General features: G+C 39.5%; 1 protein-coding gene across 3 annotated transcripts in view; it reads right to left on the bottom strand.

Annotated features, from left to right (window-relative positions):
* The window catches only part of ZC3H12C (zinc finger CCCH-type containing 12C), a 38,611-nt gene extending 20,338 nt beyond the window's left edge, over positions 1 to 18,273 (bottom strand). The window contains exon 1 of one of the 3 annotated variants that reach the window (XM_031066093.1): positions 18,210 to 18,273. Coding sequence is in view for 1 of the 3 variants with exons in the window: in XM_005417702.2 (XP_005417759.1) it covers positions 4,140 to 4,163 (24 nt within the window). In the remaining 2 variants the exon portion in view is untranslated. Of the gene's footprint in view, positions 1 to 3,971; positions 4,450 to 18,209 lie in introns of those variants that run through there. The other 2 variants (XM_005417702.2, XM_031066092.1) reach the window with 2 other exon arrangements.
* Positions 18,274 to 18,287: the final 14 nt, after the last annotated feature.

Below are 18,287 nucleotides of genomic sequence, written 5' to 3' on the forward strand. Positions count from 1 at the left end.
TGCTTCAATAAAGAAAATAAAACATAAATTATTTCTCATAAATAAAAATGGACCATATGGACCAATTGTACTGCAAGGTTACCATGAAAAAGAAGAATTTAAATTAAGGAAAGACTATGAAACAAAGAGTTCTTTCACACTTCCATCTTGTAAGGCAGAATATAAAGCAAAATATAGAGACAAAGGACTTCACTTGAACCTAAAATTTCTGTCAGCAAATACATTAACTCTCCCATCCCCTTATAGATGAGCATTTAAGATTGGCGCAGTATTTTTAATATACAGTGTACTTTCCTCTTCTTGCAATAAAGATTTGAGAGTGTGCACCAGACAAATTAATCCAGGTTCAAGATTAGAGAGAATCAAACAGTCCAATCCATGGTTCAGTAAAAGTAGATTCTATAGCCAGGGAGTGCCAAGACATCACTATTGTGGTAGAGCGTTCTGGTTATGGGGCACAAAAATCTTACTCTACCTGAACATTTCTAGCTAACATAAATAAATCTTATCTATCATCAGTGCTTTCATCTCCAACACCTTAATCACAGCAAGGCCAATAAGGAAGAAAACAAAGTTTTATTTAGATCTTATCTTGTTAGAAGGCAGTAGGGCTGTAATTCTCAGGCAGTGTATTAATGAATATTGCCTTCTCTTAATGTAAAGCTTTAGGATTTCTAGCAACCCGGAGATAAAACACAACAAGAATTTAGGAAATGGACCTTTTCACACGCTGATTTATTAACTAAGATAATACACTTGATAGCACAGAGGTAGTAACAAATCACAATATTCAAATAAAAAGATACAGTTAAAAAACCAACACTGTGGCCTTCACAGGACTGACACACACACACCACACACAAAAATTAAAACAAATCGCAAACAAGCAGCCCCCATTGGAAGCCAGGCTGCCTAGCAACCAGCCTCTAGTTGCTAGGATGCGCTCCTTTAACATACCATCATGAATACTAGCACAGCCAAAGAATAATTTGGTATGAACAAAAGCCCATGAAAGAGAGCGGGACTTAAGTGCGTCTGGTTTCCCCTCGGAGAACAATGCAGCTGCCAAACCAATCTGGAAGCCCCGACATCATTGTTCCACCAACCCCACAATCTGCTCTGACTCGAGGAAGTCTAGTTAATGGGCAATACTTTTAAGCTGGACTGAAAAGTTGAGCTTGCTCATGTACCGCTGCTGCAGAATACAGGGAGATAATGGGTCACTGCCTAAATCCGTGTACTGTGAAATGTCATTTTAGTATTGAACTAAAAGTGAAGGGAGGGCTTTTTTGGAAGGGGGGGAAGAAGAGTTTGCATATTAACAGCATCAAATAGCAAAAGACTGAAGTGCACAGATTAGAAAGAGGATTTTTTTTTTTTTTGGTGTTAGTTAAAATAATACTTAAGTCATTCTCCAATCACTTCTTTCTTGAAGTTTAAGTGCTTTACAGCAACTACAATCATAACACCCTCCAGTGCAATTCAAAGAAGTCACTAGCATATGAATGTGTCTGAAGATCAGGCATTATATGAAACGTACTTTAGATGATTTGCACATCAACTGCATATGAAAAATGACCGTAGCCTGAGCTTGGTCCATTGTTAGGAATATATACATAATCAGCCTCACATCTATCTGCTTTAATTTTCTTGTCAATCTCCATCCTTCTTCAATATATAATTGCTTGTTTTGCAAAGAACTCTACTGTTTTTCAGAAACTATTTAAAGAACAGAATAATAGAAGGAGCAGCTTTAACATCTCCCACAGATAATATATAGTCATTATAATATTGCTTTAAAAGCATAGTTAAAATTGTATTTGTACTGTCAATTCAAAGCTAAATATTTCTGAAACAGTTTTGCATAAGGAGTACACTATTCCTGGCATTTGGCCTAAACCCTGCATGCAAATTGCACTTATTTTCAGACAAATTTTTACAGTGCCTGGAAACTTTGTATATCGTATTTGTGGTCAGTAGCACGTCTTAGAAACATTACACTTTAGAGCTCCCATCATGATGTCCTTTATGAGATTCACTGACTAGAACCATGAAAATCAGATGTCACTATTGAATGCTGCTGATTATTTTGTCTTGGTTTGGTTAGTGAAGAGCAACAGGCCAGGCAGTCAATTTGAATGAATTTGTATTCCAAATAAACACTAGTGTACCTATATACAGGACAACGAAGCTCATGAAAACCAGAAAAGGTCACATTTATCTAAGGAGCAACAGCAGCTAAGAATTCTTTATTCACAAGGAGCTTTTATTGCACACATATGGTTTTAAAGTATGCTGACTGATACCACGCCAAATAGCTAAGAAAAGCATCTACTATGAATTCTGATTTAAATGAAAGATAAACAAACAAAAATCATTCCAAAAATTCCAGTCATGAAAGTCTTCCCTTTTTGGTTATGCTCACCACAGCTCAGTAAAACAATTTGTATTTATGAAACGGTTAATAAAATGGGTAACTCCCAATTTAGACATACCTATGATAACATATGTTTTAAACTGTAGCCCCTTTGAAATGACAGTATCTCACACTGTGTTCACTGTTAAAGGCTTAAAGTACTGCACATACATTTATCAGGTATAAATATAACAATCCAGATGAGCACTTCATTGTAGAAGTATAACATTTTACCATTTCTTAGAAGTTGTCACTATTTTCCACTAACCATTAGCAACAATCAGCCCATTGGTTCACCTCCACACAAAACAGAAATATTTCTCAAAGAGACGTGGGCTAGTAGATCACCTAATCTTTTACTGTGTATTCAGAATACTTTCCACTTACAGTTGAGCATAAAAAGTCATTTTATGCAAATTTAGTTCACAGAGGAAAATAACAGAGTAAAGTAGTGTCATGTGGCACAGTGTAACAGAAAATGTGTATTTGCAAAAGACCATCAACAAGTTTCTGAAGATACATGTTTTCACACAGGTAGACTTTTTCTAAGTCTCCTAAACACAAAATGTAAAATATTGAAATAATTTTGTTGAAACACTCACTGCTTGTCACAAACAGAAGTGCAGAGTTGATCAGAAAAGAGAAAAAAAGAATGTATCTGTTATCCAAATGATAAAGATACTGCAACAATGCAAATAAAATAATGAATATGTAATAAATACCTACTGCTGTAGTTTCTATGTATTTAATTACCATTGTATTTGAGCGAGTGCTGTTGTCTGCATCATTCTATCCAACAAAGGAGGGATGTCCCATTGAACAGATTGGTTAATGCTCTGGGGCAACAGATGTCTTCTGGAACTGCAGGAGACCAGCAACTGGTGGCCTGCCCATCTTCTGAAAACTTTCAATAGACTCATGCATATGTTCACACAATAGGGCATGTGGTAGAAATGCAAACCTCTTTTTAACCCTTTTATATGCTCAAGGTCTTTGTTTTGGCCTTTTTTTTTTACAGGATCCTTGGAACATTGGCTCATGTGTGAGCACACAGTGTTTGTTCTTCAGCCTAACATCTGAACTCAAAATATAAAACAAAACAGATTAGAAACTTTATAAAAACAACCGGCCTAGATCTGACACACTGGTAACTGGTTTTAAAAACTTAAAACCTTTGACTGTGTCTAAGAGCACCCTCATGCTCAATCTTACATGGCAGCCTCTTCAGATAGCTTATAATGGAGCTCTTCCTACTTCCACAAACATGGCAAATTTCACCCACAGTGTAGTGTAATGGAAAAGGTGTCTAATTCTGGTTTTCTTTCTAAGAGCTTTTTCTACTACTCACAATTTGAATAACAGCTTATTTGCAAAAAAGGGTAAATATCTGTAACTTAGAAATTGAAACCTCTCCTTCTCCCCAGTGGGCTAGAGAATTCATTCTGTTTATGGCTACTCCTACCATTTTCAAATTCTGGGAAATGCACCATTACTGATGCTTTCAAAAAGTCCTTAACAGAATGCAGTGTGAATCGATGCTCTTTAATATACTTACTCTTAGCACACAACTGTTTTTCTATCCCTCTTTTTCCAAGAGACACCCAAAGTGTGCAAATCTCAGCCGACATGCAGGCTGGCTCGTTGTCCAAATGCAAACTGATAAAGCTGCAACGCCAGAAAGGTGAACCGTCCCGTTTGTGCAGAGAGAAGCCCCCATACTCACGTTGGCTGGAAAACACACAGACATTGGTTTCTCTTAGCTGCTCCAGAAGCAACTCCTTAACACGATTTCAGCTGCAGACTTCAGGCAAGCAAGCAGAACAATGAATGGACGAACAGATGGACCCGCGATGTCTTTGCTTAACCTACTACTGAGCGGCCGCGGAGCCAATCACGGCCGGCAGAGCTCACAATTAGTTGGCTGGGCAGATGCAAGGCAACCTCCCCATCCTGCATCAGGTTCCGAGGTTTCTAAGATAAGCAAGTTGATGTCATTCTCAGGGTCTGCCCCGGGCAGCATGTGTATTAACGAGGGGTGTGCAGCAACAATAGGCCTTACAAAAGAGACTAGCAGGCAGCTGCTGTATGAGAGCCAGAGTCATTAGGGAGCAGGCTGCCAACAAGAAACACCTGGCTTGGGCAGACTTCAGCTTCTCCTCATTGTTTCTAATTCATGAAACAAAGAAAAGAATTATTTTTTAAGTAGTAAAAATTGTGAGTTTCTATTAAAATATATCAGTCTGAAGGAATATAACCCCTTCTATTATGGAAACAAAATGTTCTTTGTCAGGAAAAATATTAAAGAAAAATAAATCTATCAGGAGCTATTGTAGTCCCCTTTTCTTGTTAGCAAAATTAATCATAGTGTTATAAAGCACAAGGAGGTATGAAAGGAGCCCACACTAAACATTGAAATGCATTCAGAAACTGCTTTCTGAATTTTCTGACCCTTTTCTAGATTAGTCAATAATTGCAACAAACTTGCATTTACACACAACTCCAAGAGTACTTGTGGGTAATTTCAATGGAGGGGGTGAAAGTCTTTAAACTAAAACCATATAATATTAATATATGAAATAATGGATATTTTTAAGCAGTTGAAACATTAGAGCACTTGACATAAAGGGACTACAAACTACTCTTTTGTTCTGTAGTCCCTTACATTTGTTTGCAACACAACTGCTTTCCTCTTTTATTTTATCACAGATCTGTTCTAGATGCCAAGATCTTTCCACCTCTTCTCGATGACAGAATATTTGAACAGAAGTCTGGAGCTAGGCTATAGCCAACTCTTTATTGTTTTTATTTTCAATTGAAGTAATCGACACAGAAAGACAAATTCCAGTCCACATCTCCCCTCACTGCCCAACATTTCCATTGCCCAACACAGACATTTAGCAACAAAATTGTAGCAAGGTTTGATGCTTGATAAAAAAAAGGTGGCACACTGGACTTTCAAATAAGAATTTGCCACTGCTGATAACTTCAGCTGAAGACAGGTCAACACACAGAAGGAAGAGATTTTGCATTTGCAAATGTTCATCTGAATGACTACTAGAAAAGCGTATTTACTGAACTTCAGCATCATTACATGACTAAAAGCAATAATGAGAACCACAGAGGCAGCTGTCCTCCTCTGCTTGTGAGGACAGGCAAACTGCTGGGAAATATCTACTGTGATTTAACAGAAGGGGAGAATGACAGTAGGTTTGTTACAACTGTTTCAAGTAACTTTCGAAGCTTTATGTGGATATTAAGGCAATTCAACACAGTAAATGAAAGTACATACTGTCATGCTATTACACTGATGTGCTTATCAGGTGCCCAGATATTAAACTTCAAAGAAGAAACCCCAACTATAGTTTCTCCACACTGTCCATTAAACGCTCCTAAAAACAACTACTAACACCACAATTTTGGAGCTTTTAAGTCAGAGGCAGGAGGAGACTCCACACTAATTTCTGCCACTGAGAACACAAAGACTGAGAGAAAGCTACCCACGAGCACAGTGGGACGCCTGATCCCCAGCACTGGATTAAGCCTCTTTGCAAACAGCGAATAAAAGCAGTGATCTGAAAAAGCTAATCAGTCCCTGCTGTGGTATTTAGACTACCTCAGTTGCCGGTATTGGATAACGTTAAGCATATTAAAACTTCTGTAGGCAAAATTGGAAGCCAGTCCAGTTCACCTATGTCCAAGAACTGCACTTAAATGCAAGCAGGATCACTAGGCTAGTCATTTGTTATCTCCCTGATTAGAGCCGGGCATATCTTTTGCAACACAGAGATGCTTGCTTTGCAGAGACACATATGATACCCTTTATATACATCTGTAACAGAGAACTCCGTGGCAGAGAAGTGCTGTACTTATGGCTCTACAGCCACAACTACTGCAAGTGTATTACTCAGCTTAGAAAACTGCCTTAAAAATAATGCTGTAAGATATTCACTTGCAAAGACCTGCCCCCTCTATGTCTTCTACAGTAACAATAAAAATACCATCCTGTTTCATGTACCACCATACTCTCCACACACCAAGTGCACGTCTTCAGGGAACCAGGTATAAACTTTAGTTGCAGATTAAAGTTCATGCAAACACCATTCTGCAGCACTGTGACCAAAATGAGAATGGATGCAGTCTGAAGACTTACATTATATTGTTAAATTTACAGAAAATATTCTAGTAAACTAGAGTTGGGTGAATTAAGACGACTTTTTCTAATTCTATCTTGTGCACAACATCAGTTACTTAAACCAAATGCCTCTTCTGGAAGCATCTTCTCAGCTCTTCCCTAAAAGAAGGTGGGTTGTTGAAGGTTTACAAGGTATCAGATCATCCTATTAAATCATGCTTGTGATGACAGAAAAGCATTCATATTAAGGCTTATCAAGTAGATGAGGCTTCCTTGTGGGAATGATGAGCTCACCTGCATGAAAGACATTGTATGAAACAGTGGGGCTGTGCCATCACATCTGTGAAAGGCAGATGTGCCTAAGAGCATCACCAGAAGGTATAAAGCAAGCACAAGGCACACAGCACAAAGGGACAAAGCAAGTTCTACTTTTTGTGCTAAAACCTCCAAATCCAATAATGAGTTCAACAGCTTCCTATTATGACACTCAAAATACAAAGAGGTAGTAAATTAAATCCAGACACAGCAAATGTAACAGCTCCTTCAAATTTCTGGTCTTGCAAGATGAGTAAACTATAAAAACCTATATTTGTGGCTGCTAGGTATGGGACATCTTGTACAGTGCTCATCAGGTCCTTAGTGCCACTTGATTAAACAGCAGGCCAGCACAAAATCCTGAATTGCCTGGAGGTGATGGGCTTGGAGACTCCGTGGTGGAAGGAGATTTCAGAATGGCACAGCAGAAGTGTATGGGATGCTGCAGAGAGATACAGACCAGGCTGTCTCTTGGTTTGGGTGAGGGGTGGGAAGGAGAGCATCCCCTTTATCCTCCCCCCCACCTGCCCAGTGTGGTGTGAAAAGCACACATGGAAGGGCCAGAGAGACCAAAGGGGGGAGAGCTGGAGCAGCTGGGAAATTCAGACAGCAGAGGCTGAAGATATTAGGGAAGCAATACTATAAGGCAGAAAAAACCCTCTAAAAACCCTCCAAAGAAGCTGCTAGCTCCAGCCAAATCTTGTTGTTTCAAACACTGAAAGCAAAGTCTTATTTAAAGGGAAATTATTTTATGCAAGCATACAAAATGGTCATTCTGTCATTCTGTAACTCCAGCGGTATTATTGCAGCAATTACAAAGACAATTTGTCCCATTAACATGTTTAATTATCTTTTATTTTACAACTTTGTGCTAAGTCTCCTGTAATAAATTATGTTCTTTGCAAGAACACACATTGATTTAACTTTGCAGAAGTTAAATCAATCATGTACCACTGCATTTATGAAGTAGAAATTAAGGTTATAGGCTACAGACAAAGCTCAAAAAAAGGTGAAAAACTTATGTTTACTGTTGGACTTGGGAGCTGCAAGGGAGATGCTTATTTTTAAAATTACAAGGTGGCAATGCAAAAAAAAAATTCCTTTCAAGTTATATGAAGAGATAGACTATCTTAAATAGAACACTTGAAAGAAGATCGCCTAGTTTTGAGGAGTGGTAAGTGGTGCTCTAGACTGGATCTACTCACAGTCAAAACCAGACAAAAACCCATCACTTTACAGCCATACAAAGGACTGAATTAAATGACCCGTAAAGAGTGCCTAGAATTCAGAAAAAGAACTGATATTATGATAAAGATGAGTAATGTTTTGCCTAGAGAATGACTAACCTTTCAAAACCACCATATTTTAAAATAAGGTTCAACCGTATTTTCAAATTGCTCTGTAGAAAAATATGCACTTTCAAATGAATTAAAACAAAGTGGTGAAAAGTTCTTTCTCTCTTTGAAAAAAGACTCATCTCTCTCTAGTTATCCCTAAAATTAAAAAAGCAGACATGCGTTTTCCAGCAGGCCATCATCTTAAAAGAAGGCCAGAATGTCTACAGTTTCTGGTATTATCCCATTAGATCATTGGTATATTGGCTGCATGCAAGACCTGAGCAAACCACTGCAACATTTATCAGGAAGTCCTCTGAGGTTTTGAAGAGAAGCAGAAAACCCCAAGTGTTATCATATGTAGCAATTACTTTTTTTTTGCTAACCACAGGTGAAACAGATCCAGTCTTCATTTTTCTGTTGGTAGACAAAGGCAGTGACCATGAGCTGTTCATCACAACATGACAAAGCACCAGCCTGCAGCTGCACAGTGTGCCTACATGAGGAGCCCAAGAGGCTTGAACCACACCAGTCAACTACACAGAAAGCACAAAGCAGCATTCTGCGACGCCAAAAAACACTGGCATCATCACCCTCACTACCACACTGAGATGTAGCACCTGAAATGAAACCCATTTTCTGAAGCAGATTTTAATTTTAAAATTAAATAGTTTTGATCATGTGACAAAAAAACCCTCCACTGTTTACCTAAGAGGATGATGATTTCCTCAGTAACGTAACTTACAGGTATTCACTGTAGGCATGGGTTCCTAAGATGTGCTCCTTTCACAGGTGTCACAGAATCCCTGAAGTTGGAAGAGACCTCTGTAGGACATCAGGTCCAGCTCCCCTGCTCCAGCAGGGCTACCAAGAGCCAGCTGCTAGACCCTGTCCAGACAGCATCTGAACACCTCCAAGAATGGCCACTCCACAACCTCCCTGGGCAGCTGCCATTGCTTGGTCATCCTCCCAGAAAAAGTGCATTTCCTAATGTTCAGAAGGAATAGTCTGTGCCCACTGCTTCTGGTCCTGTCCATGGGCACCACTGAAAAGAGGCTGGCTCTGTCTGCTTTGCACACACCCTTCAAGTATTTATATGCATTGATAAGAAACCCACAAGCCTCTTCTCCAGGCAGAACAGTGCCAGCTCTCTCAACCTTCCCTCCTAGAGGCGATGCTCCACTCCCTTCATCATCTTTCTGGCCCTTCATTAGCCTCACTCCATAACTCCATGTCTCTCTTCTGCGGGAGGGCTCAGATTTATCTCACCAGTGCCAAGCACAGGGGAAGGATCACCTCCCCTTCCGTGCTACACAACCCCTCCTAGTACAACCAGGCCACTGCTGGCTGCCTCCAGCACAATGACACACAGCAGGCACAAGGATTTCCCATCTTTAAGTGGATGCTCCAACTCAAATGTGGTTAAACTCCAGCACAAATATACAAGCCACTGTACCCACACCTGCACAAGCACATCAGGGCATGCACACATATGGACAATCCCAGAAGTCTTCTTTCCAAGGGCAGTAAGTCACATGGCCAGAAATTCTTGGGGGGTTTTTTGGGAATAGACACAAAGCTCTGCAGGAAAGTACTTAGGGGTTTGCAACCCAGAAAGCACTGAAACCCCCTTTTACACACTAAGGTTGGGCAACTGCTCTCACCAACACCATCTCACAAACTTCAGGTGTGAAATGCACTGTCTATTTCTGCAACAAATGGGGGAACAGTGCTTACTTAAAGATTGCAACTGCTTATTTTATGTTTTAGTTTTATTATTTATGAATTGAAGGAGACACAAAGATACAAAATGTTCAAGGGAAAAAAAGTTTCCACCAGTACATACATGTCAGATTTGATCTCCTCCCACTTCCAGAAAGAGTCACGTTGTCTGGATGCTTTCTGAGCACGAAAATTTGAACTGTCTAATTAACTTTCCCTGTGACAATACTGGGTGGCCAGACAATGCCTACAACTGTACAAAGTGTATACCATCATGCTTAGCAAAGTACTTTTATTCAAATTTGTTCTGTCAGAAGAAAATCCTCTTACAAAACTAACATGGTTATGTGAAAAAAAGTATTCTCTTCATTTAAATACACTTAGCTAGTCAACTTGATATCTTTTATCTGTGCCACAGACTATTGTGAAGAATTTGAAAGGTTTGTCAGAGGAAAATAGGCTTCTCAAACTGTCTAGAGACATGGCCAGGTTGTGTTTCAGGCCATGTTGCTGGCAATAGAGCCCCATAATCTCCAGGGTTCCTGGACACAGTTCAATGTGTTGGTTGGACTCTGTGTCGCCCTAAATGGCTTCACAGTGTTATGCTTATTTGAGACACAATTCCTATGCCTGTACCACACGGCTGCAGTTGTCTTTTTGGCCTGGAGCCTTCTGCAAGAGAGCTGCCAGCAGTGGATTTTCTGCACGACTTTCAGCCTTGCCATTTACTCTCTACTGGGATGAAAGAGGCAGAGAACATGTTAAGGTTCAATTTTTTACCCAGATTCAGTAAGCTAAGAATCAGAGAAGACAGAGATGATAATGTGGTTTGTAGAGACACACTTGGCACATAACTGTTTCTTACTTTCTGAAGAAGCTTTTGATAGACTTCACAAGTGGCAACAATTGCCAGATCTTACAAAGTGGGTTACTGTAGCTGCAAATCAAAGTTCCAAATGAACTTGGATTCTTGGAATGAAAGAAAATAGCTGCACAGAGGTCTATCTTATTACCTGTAATTTAAGTATAGCTTTTCTTCAGATTTACTGTATTACTGAACTCAGGAAAGACCATCAAAAAGTCTCCACACTGAGCTACATACAGGCTTTGAAATCCTAGTATCTTACATGTTAATAAACAGCTTGCTCATGTTTGATAACCTAATACATCAGAAAGAGAAAAACTGTGTTAGTGATTTCACATAATTTTTCCAGCTATTTGCAGTCTCAGAGTCATTCTGGGCTCAGAAGTTTGCAGCTTTTAAAGCAGTAATTAATATCGCTGACCAAATTTTCTTGTATTTAGTTGAAAAGCCAGCTAGATTTTAGGCCTGTGAATTCATGCACACATTTCTTTAATTAGGCTAACATTTTGAGCCCTTCTAACCCCTCAGTGCTCATACTTTCCTCTTCCCAGTCCTTGTCATGAAGTTAGATCTGATAAAGACATGCAAATGGGAATACTTTATTCAGAATTGGTGATGCTTTAACATTTAGTATTAAATAATTTAGTTTGGAAGGAATCTCTGGAGTTCAACTAGTCCAACAAACTCCCACTTAATACAGGTTCAGCTACAGTAAGTTGCTCTGTGTCTTTCCCTTTTGAGCATTTCCAAGGCTGGAGACTCCACAATTTCCCCAAACACCTGCCCCAGTGTGTAAGTATTCTCATGGTCACATTTTTCTTCATCTTCAGCCACTATTCTCACTATACCTTGGCAACTGCTGCCTCTTGCCCCTTTTGTTACATGCCTCCACACAGAGTACTCCGTCTTCTCCAAACAAGTTATAGAGCTGAAGATGGCAGTAAGATCCCCCTTTGTCTTTTCTTAAGTAAGGCTGAACAAACTCGGCCCTCCTGGTGTCTCTCCTCATTACACAATGCGCTCCAGCCCCCAATCAACCTGGTTGCCATGCACCAGACTGGTCCCTGTAAGGTAGTGCTTTCTCTTGCCCTTTAGAGACCAAAGCTGGACTCAGTGCTCCAAATACAACATCACCAGTGCCAAGAGGTAAATGATCACTTCACTTGGCCTGATGGTGAATCTCTTGCTAATATGCCCTATTTAGCTTTATTATCTATTTCTGCAACATCATCTTACACTCATCAAGGGATGAGGCTTTATGGTCCACAAAAGGATCCCATGTCAGCAGATGAACTAAACCCTATTTACAATGCCCACCAGAGGCGTCTGTTTTCAGTCTGCCCACTACAAACATTTTCTCATCAGAGGTCTCACAGGCATAATGATAAGTGCATTCAAGCTGCAGATGAACAATTCAAACTGCTCACAGAAGTAGCAACAAAGATCAGCTTTAAGATGATGATGCCTATTTCACACTAATGAGTTTGCTTATCTGAAGTCTCTCTTGCAACATATGTATATATCAGAACCAAACTGATTTGTAACATACTAATGTCCAAAATTTATCAAGGTATTGCATGTGAGTTATAGTCCTACCACAGCCTTATAAAACTTTGGAGCAGCCAGTTTTATGAACAAATCAGATGGCAGACTACCACCAAATACTTTACAAAACCTTATGGAGAGACCTAAGTACCTATGTACTCTACCAACACCATTAAAACTTATCAAACAACAATTATTCTTACTCCTGAAAAAACTGGCTGCATAATTTCACAATGCAAACACATACTAAATCTCAGTGACATCTGTAGCTTAACTTCTCCTAAATGATCAGGCAAGGGTGGTTTACCAAGTTTCACTTATAAGCAATGCTCAATTCAGAGAAGACAGCAAAGATCTCACACAAAACTCATGACTTTGAATGAGTCCCGGCAGTAAGGTCAAGCTCCAGAAAGTGAGCACTACCCAAACACATTTAGCCACACAGTCTTTTGCTAGAACCAGATGAAAATCCCACCAATGTATGTATGATATCAGATGTTATTTTCTTCCACAGAACAGCTAGAGTAAAAAGCTATGAAAAGAGAAGCGAACAAGTGGCTGGGGAAACAGTAGGTGAAGCAGAAAACTCTGATTTTAATCTTTCACCAGAAAGCATGGACTGTAGCTCAACAGCTTCAAGAAATCCAGACTGTAATCCCAACAGTGACAGGTCCAGCAACTCTAATGAGTCCAACTCCCAGCTCGGCAAGGATGGCAAAAGCCTAGCTGGCAACCCAGCAAGAAAGGCAGTACAAACCCCAGAAGCAGCTGCTACAGAGACTTGTGAACCCAGCTGCACAGCCCTGGGCACTTGCACATCACAGTCCTTCCCTAGCCAGAACAAACCATTTCCAGAGGTGTATCTGGCATTACAAATAGCATGTGTTAGAATTATTGCTGCAGGAAAAATTATCTGAGGTTTCCAAAGCAGTTGAATGTTTTTAAGGTGGAAAAACCTTAGGGGATGTTGCTGCAAGCTATGAGGCTCTAAGGCTCTCCACTAAGATGAAGTCAAGATCTCCATGTAAATGTTTATGGCACTTCTTATAAGAGAACTGTCTCTCATCAATAATGAAGCCATGTATCGAATCTGGAAAGATAGATAACTAATCAATTCAAATATTAGCTTTACAGATAACAAAGGACTGAAGAGACCTGTTGAGAGTCAAGGCACCAACTATAACGGTAACTATGAGAGCAAAGAGATGAAGAATGAGACACCAGATACTTACATTAACAGTTTAAAGAACAAAAGTAGACTTGGAAAGTAGCTTCTGCCAAAAGACAGGCAATTGTCCCTTTTCCAGACAACCTCTGCCAAACCACCAAATTTCATTAATCCTAAGATAAAAGGTCTAAGTCATAGCAACACTGAAATGTTCAGTTCATCACAAAACTTCAAAGCTTCATGGGACTGATTCATTGATTTCACAACTTAGCGCGTTACTTTTTACAGCTCATAGGGGAGCACGGCTCACACAAATGGTCATTTAGGAATTATCATGTGAGTTTCTGTCAAGCAGTAAAGGGCTCAAGGATTTTACTCTTTAAGATGCTCCCTAGACTCTGAACTTTACCTACTCACAGCAAGCAAATGCTTTTCAGGTATTTGCAATAACCTGTGTCACATTTACTGAACACCTCCAGCTTCACTGATTCTCCAATCTCTGGCACTCCTCTGAAACTTTCAACCTCCTCCCAAGACATTCCTTTCATACCAAAAGAAGCTACTCTATTTCTTCCATTGGGAGGATTAATAACATCCATTAAACTTTTCTGCACTCCCATCCATTGAATGTCTTGCCCTTCCCTCCTCTCTACCCACTCTTTTCTCAAAATACCAACCTCTCATAAAGTAAAATCCCTTCTTCTTAACAAAGCTTTAGTTTTCTCATTATCCACCCTGAAGAAAATTGTAATTTTAAGCAAGAATACATTTTAAATACTTTGTATAATACTGCAGAAATTTTATGCAAAGAACACCTTTATCCTGAAAGAATTTAGAACCAAATCACTTTGGTCCAAAACAGAGGTATTGGGAGGTACATTTATGAGCACATAGAAGGTTTCTACATTTAAAGGACAGCAGAACCTGGGATGGTCTAGCATTCTATTCTGTATCCATCTACACGTACACACACACATGTACATATAAATATATAAATAGACACCCACACTCCCAGGGAGGAGGATGACATATGTCAAATTTTAAAGTGTTACACTGGTATCATAAATCAAACAAATATTACCTCAAAATGCTCAAGCCATCAGGAGAGGTAGTCTGGTGCTCGCTATGACATAAGCCTGGAAGAATGATGAATCTCACAGTTGCAGAGGGTGAGCTATGTTACTCCCCAGGGGAAACTTTGAAAACATCTTGCCTGGACCTTTTGAGCTGGGAGAGTAGAGGCGCAAGTCTTAAAATTGAGGTATGCTCTCAAAGCATTCTCATTCTGCAGCTATAACTCAAAAATGAACGGAGCTTGAGTTTACCAAAGCCCTAAAATAATTCTTTAATGGTCAGTACAACACCCTAGCAGAATGTGAAAAGTCAGTGTCAAATGTCAAGCACAGCACCTCATGCTAAGGAAAAAGCAATTTGGGTTTTTGGCAGCGCAAGCTAAGTTTTTACATAAGACGTGATCTAACCTGAAGTAATCAATCCTGATAGGTAAAAGAGAAATGCCTGGTTCATCTAAGCAGAAAGCCTCAGGGTTATGAAAACCTCTGTCAATTTCTACTCACCACCAAACAACTTGGTAAGGAACATGCTTTTTGACAGAGCCTCAAGCTGTTACACAAAAACATTTAAAGATGAAGACCTTTTAAATAAAAAACCTCCGCTAGCTCTGGAGATCTGCCTATTCCACAAGACATACAGAAGAAAAATACAGACAGTGAGAAAAAAAAATTAAAAAAAAAAAAGGACGAAGGAAAAGGCGTGGGGGAGAGGGGAAGAAGAGAGAGTGAAATGCCTCATAACTCTACCAGGAAGGCAATTATGAGCAGATTACAATTGATTTTCTATCTATTTTCAAACTGAAAATAACTACAGTTTGAGGCCAGGAAGTAAGAAAAATTACTCTGATTCTTATTACACCATCTCACCTCTGGTTTTTTTTATAGTCTACTTTTAACATATAATTTAGCAATTAAAACGTAGTGTCAATTCTTTCAAGCATAAAAATATGGGCTTGTTCAATTAATGGGCTTCTTGATTCAAACATATGGTAGAAGTAGTACATTTATTGTAAATATTTAGCAAGCTAGGAGACATGAGGCATTTTACACACAACTATACATGATAAGAGATATAAAGCATCACTCTACAACTTCAGTCCTAGGACAGAAACAGCTCAGTCTCTTCATAGAAACAACTCACTGCAGTTTTTGTACAACATCTGTTTCTTACAGTAGCTCAGACACAGTTTTCAGTACCCCAAGTGAAAAAACAAGGTGCAATCACCTCGTCACCAATAAGGCCGCTGGCTAGCTCCCATGGCAACAAACACTATGGAAATGACTGAATGATGAAATATCTCTTGGATAACTTAGAAAAACTCTTATCTATGTCTACCTAGCTATATGTGAGACATTGCTCCAGAGAACAGCAAAAACAGCAGAATAGTATTTACAGAAGAGGAAAAGCAGAAGTTTTACATCACACATTTTCTACCCTTCCTCCTAATTACTATAAATGTCTCTCCCCATTATTTACTACTGCTACTCCCTCTGAAGCATTTCAGTTTTTAAGAATTATTTAAAATACAGATTATGAAGAGATTGATCATTGGATGCTGAGGCTACCAAAATCCAGATTATGATCTTTTTTAATTAAAAAATAAATAAAGGACAATTACGGGAAAAAAAATAACAGACTCTTTAGTTCTGGGCAGAAATTTTTTAATAACTGGCTTAAGATATTAGGAGATGATGCAGAAAATACTAAACAAGATTTTATGACTCCTCTAATGAAAAAAGTCAAACTAAATCACACATCTCTTTTCTACCAAATGGAGTTGCTTAGCTGTAGCCATTTCTGAGTACAACAAAAACTGACCTGACCCAAATAAGTTCCTCATTTTACTTCACAGCGACTTTGAATTGCTTTTTCTCCAGCTTGCTTAAAGAGTACTTTTAACTGCGTGTAGCATGTATAGGACCTCACAAAATTAAATTTTGTAAGGTTTTTGATTTACCTATGTAAAACTGAGCAGTAAATATCTAGTCAACAGGTATCATCAAATATCTAACTGCACCTCCAATCTTTTCAAGTCTCACCAACTGCAAACTTAGTTTTCCTCAAAAGTATCAACAGCTCTGGAACACCAACAGTGTTTTTAAAGGTTGGTACAACCCAGGGAAGCAGGCAGTGAAATCACTGCAGCAGAGGGTTGTTCAGCACAGCAGTCAGCATGAAATGCACAATCTGCACAGATGAGTCAAGTCTGGATAATCCCTTCATGCTCTGTCAGGTTGAGAGTATGAGGTCTGTTTTTAAATTGCATATCTTCAATAAACTCCACTTCTCTGCACGCACATTTTAAGACAATATTTTTCAATGCATGTTTTGATTTGCAAATGTGTAAAAATACTGTTAGTGGAGTTCTGTCTGTCAGGATCTTATAAATAATAACTGCCTTTTAAAAAGGACTGCAAATGGTAATGGTAATTGCAGCTCCCCTGGGTGACTGCTGCCCAGAAGTCTGGTGTCGTAATAAAGGTGTAATAACCATGGTAAGATTTGTATAGAGATGAAATACTTTGAATTGGTTCAACTACACCCATCAGGAAAAAACAAAAAGTAAGTTTTTGAATTTTCAAGAGTAAGTGGTCTAATTAATAAAGAAGAGGGAGCAGGGAGAGAGAAAACAGAAAATTTTCTCCCTAATTCCCTAAAATTGTTGCAAATGTGTTTTACACTGACATAACTGTAAAACTCTCTCAGTTTAAAATTCTCTTTAAAATGCCAACATGCTTGAGTTCAGATTCATTGATGACACATTACACTCTGTTGTAGTATCACCCTGGAGCATTGTCAGTTAGAGAATTCAGTTCACTAAGATATATCTAATACAATCCTTGAAGAAGTCTTATTGTCAGCTGACTGGTTTGCTATATAGGCAAATGCTACATGGTAAGGAGACAGTGGAAGAGGAAGTACCCTGCCAGTTTGAAAACCCAGACATACTTCAATGGTTTATTTTCCTTCCAGATCAAAAGACCGTGCTACTGCTATCTTAAGTATGTTGTTAATTGCATAACCCTAAGAGCTGCAACTATGAGTTATGTCTCCGCTTTGCAAACACAGATCAAGAGGACAAGACACAGTAAACACGACATTTCAATACATCTGTTGTTCAAGAAATGTAGCCTGCCGTTTAGTGGGATGCATTTACTTAACCCGACTTCTGGCAACACCATCGCTTATTTCGCCCTGTCAGATGCACCAAACCAGAGCCAGGCACGGGAGTGCGAGACAGGGCCAGGTCCGGCTGCAGAAGGTGCTGCACAACAAGCACAGCCCGGCAGAGTTTCCTCCCCCGGGGCATTATAAAATAGCGTCACCGCTCCACAAATACAACCCTACACGCCCGGCGCTACTCAGACATGCCTGCAGAATTACGCCCCAAACACACAGGTGATTGAAAATTAATTTTTACGAGAAATTACTGCTTAGAAGCCACAGCCAGATCTGAGAATGGTGAAACCGACAGATATTGCGGTTCGGTTAGAGCAAGCCAAATTATGCAGCCTGTAATCTCACACAAAGCGGAGGGAATAAATCTACACCCTCCTCACAGAATTATTAAAAACAAAACAGCCACAAAAACAACCTCAAAAGTTAGAAGCAGGGGAACGGCAGGGTAGGTAGAGTACCTGAAACAAGTTTAAAATTCCCTGTCAGGCTCCCGGTGCGGGCGGGTACGCGTGTCCCCGGGCCGGCCGCAGCTCCGG

This window comes from Geospiza fortis, unplaced genomic scaffold (assembly GCF_000277835.1).
Source record: "Geospiza fortis unplaced genomic scaffold, GeoFor_1.0 scaffold16, whole genome shotgun sequence".
Taxonomy (NCBI): Eukaryota; Metazoa; Chordata; class Aves; order Passeriformes; family Thraupidae; genus Geospiza; species Geospiza fortis.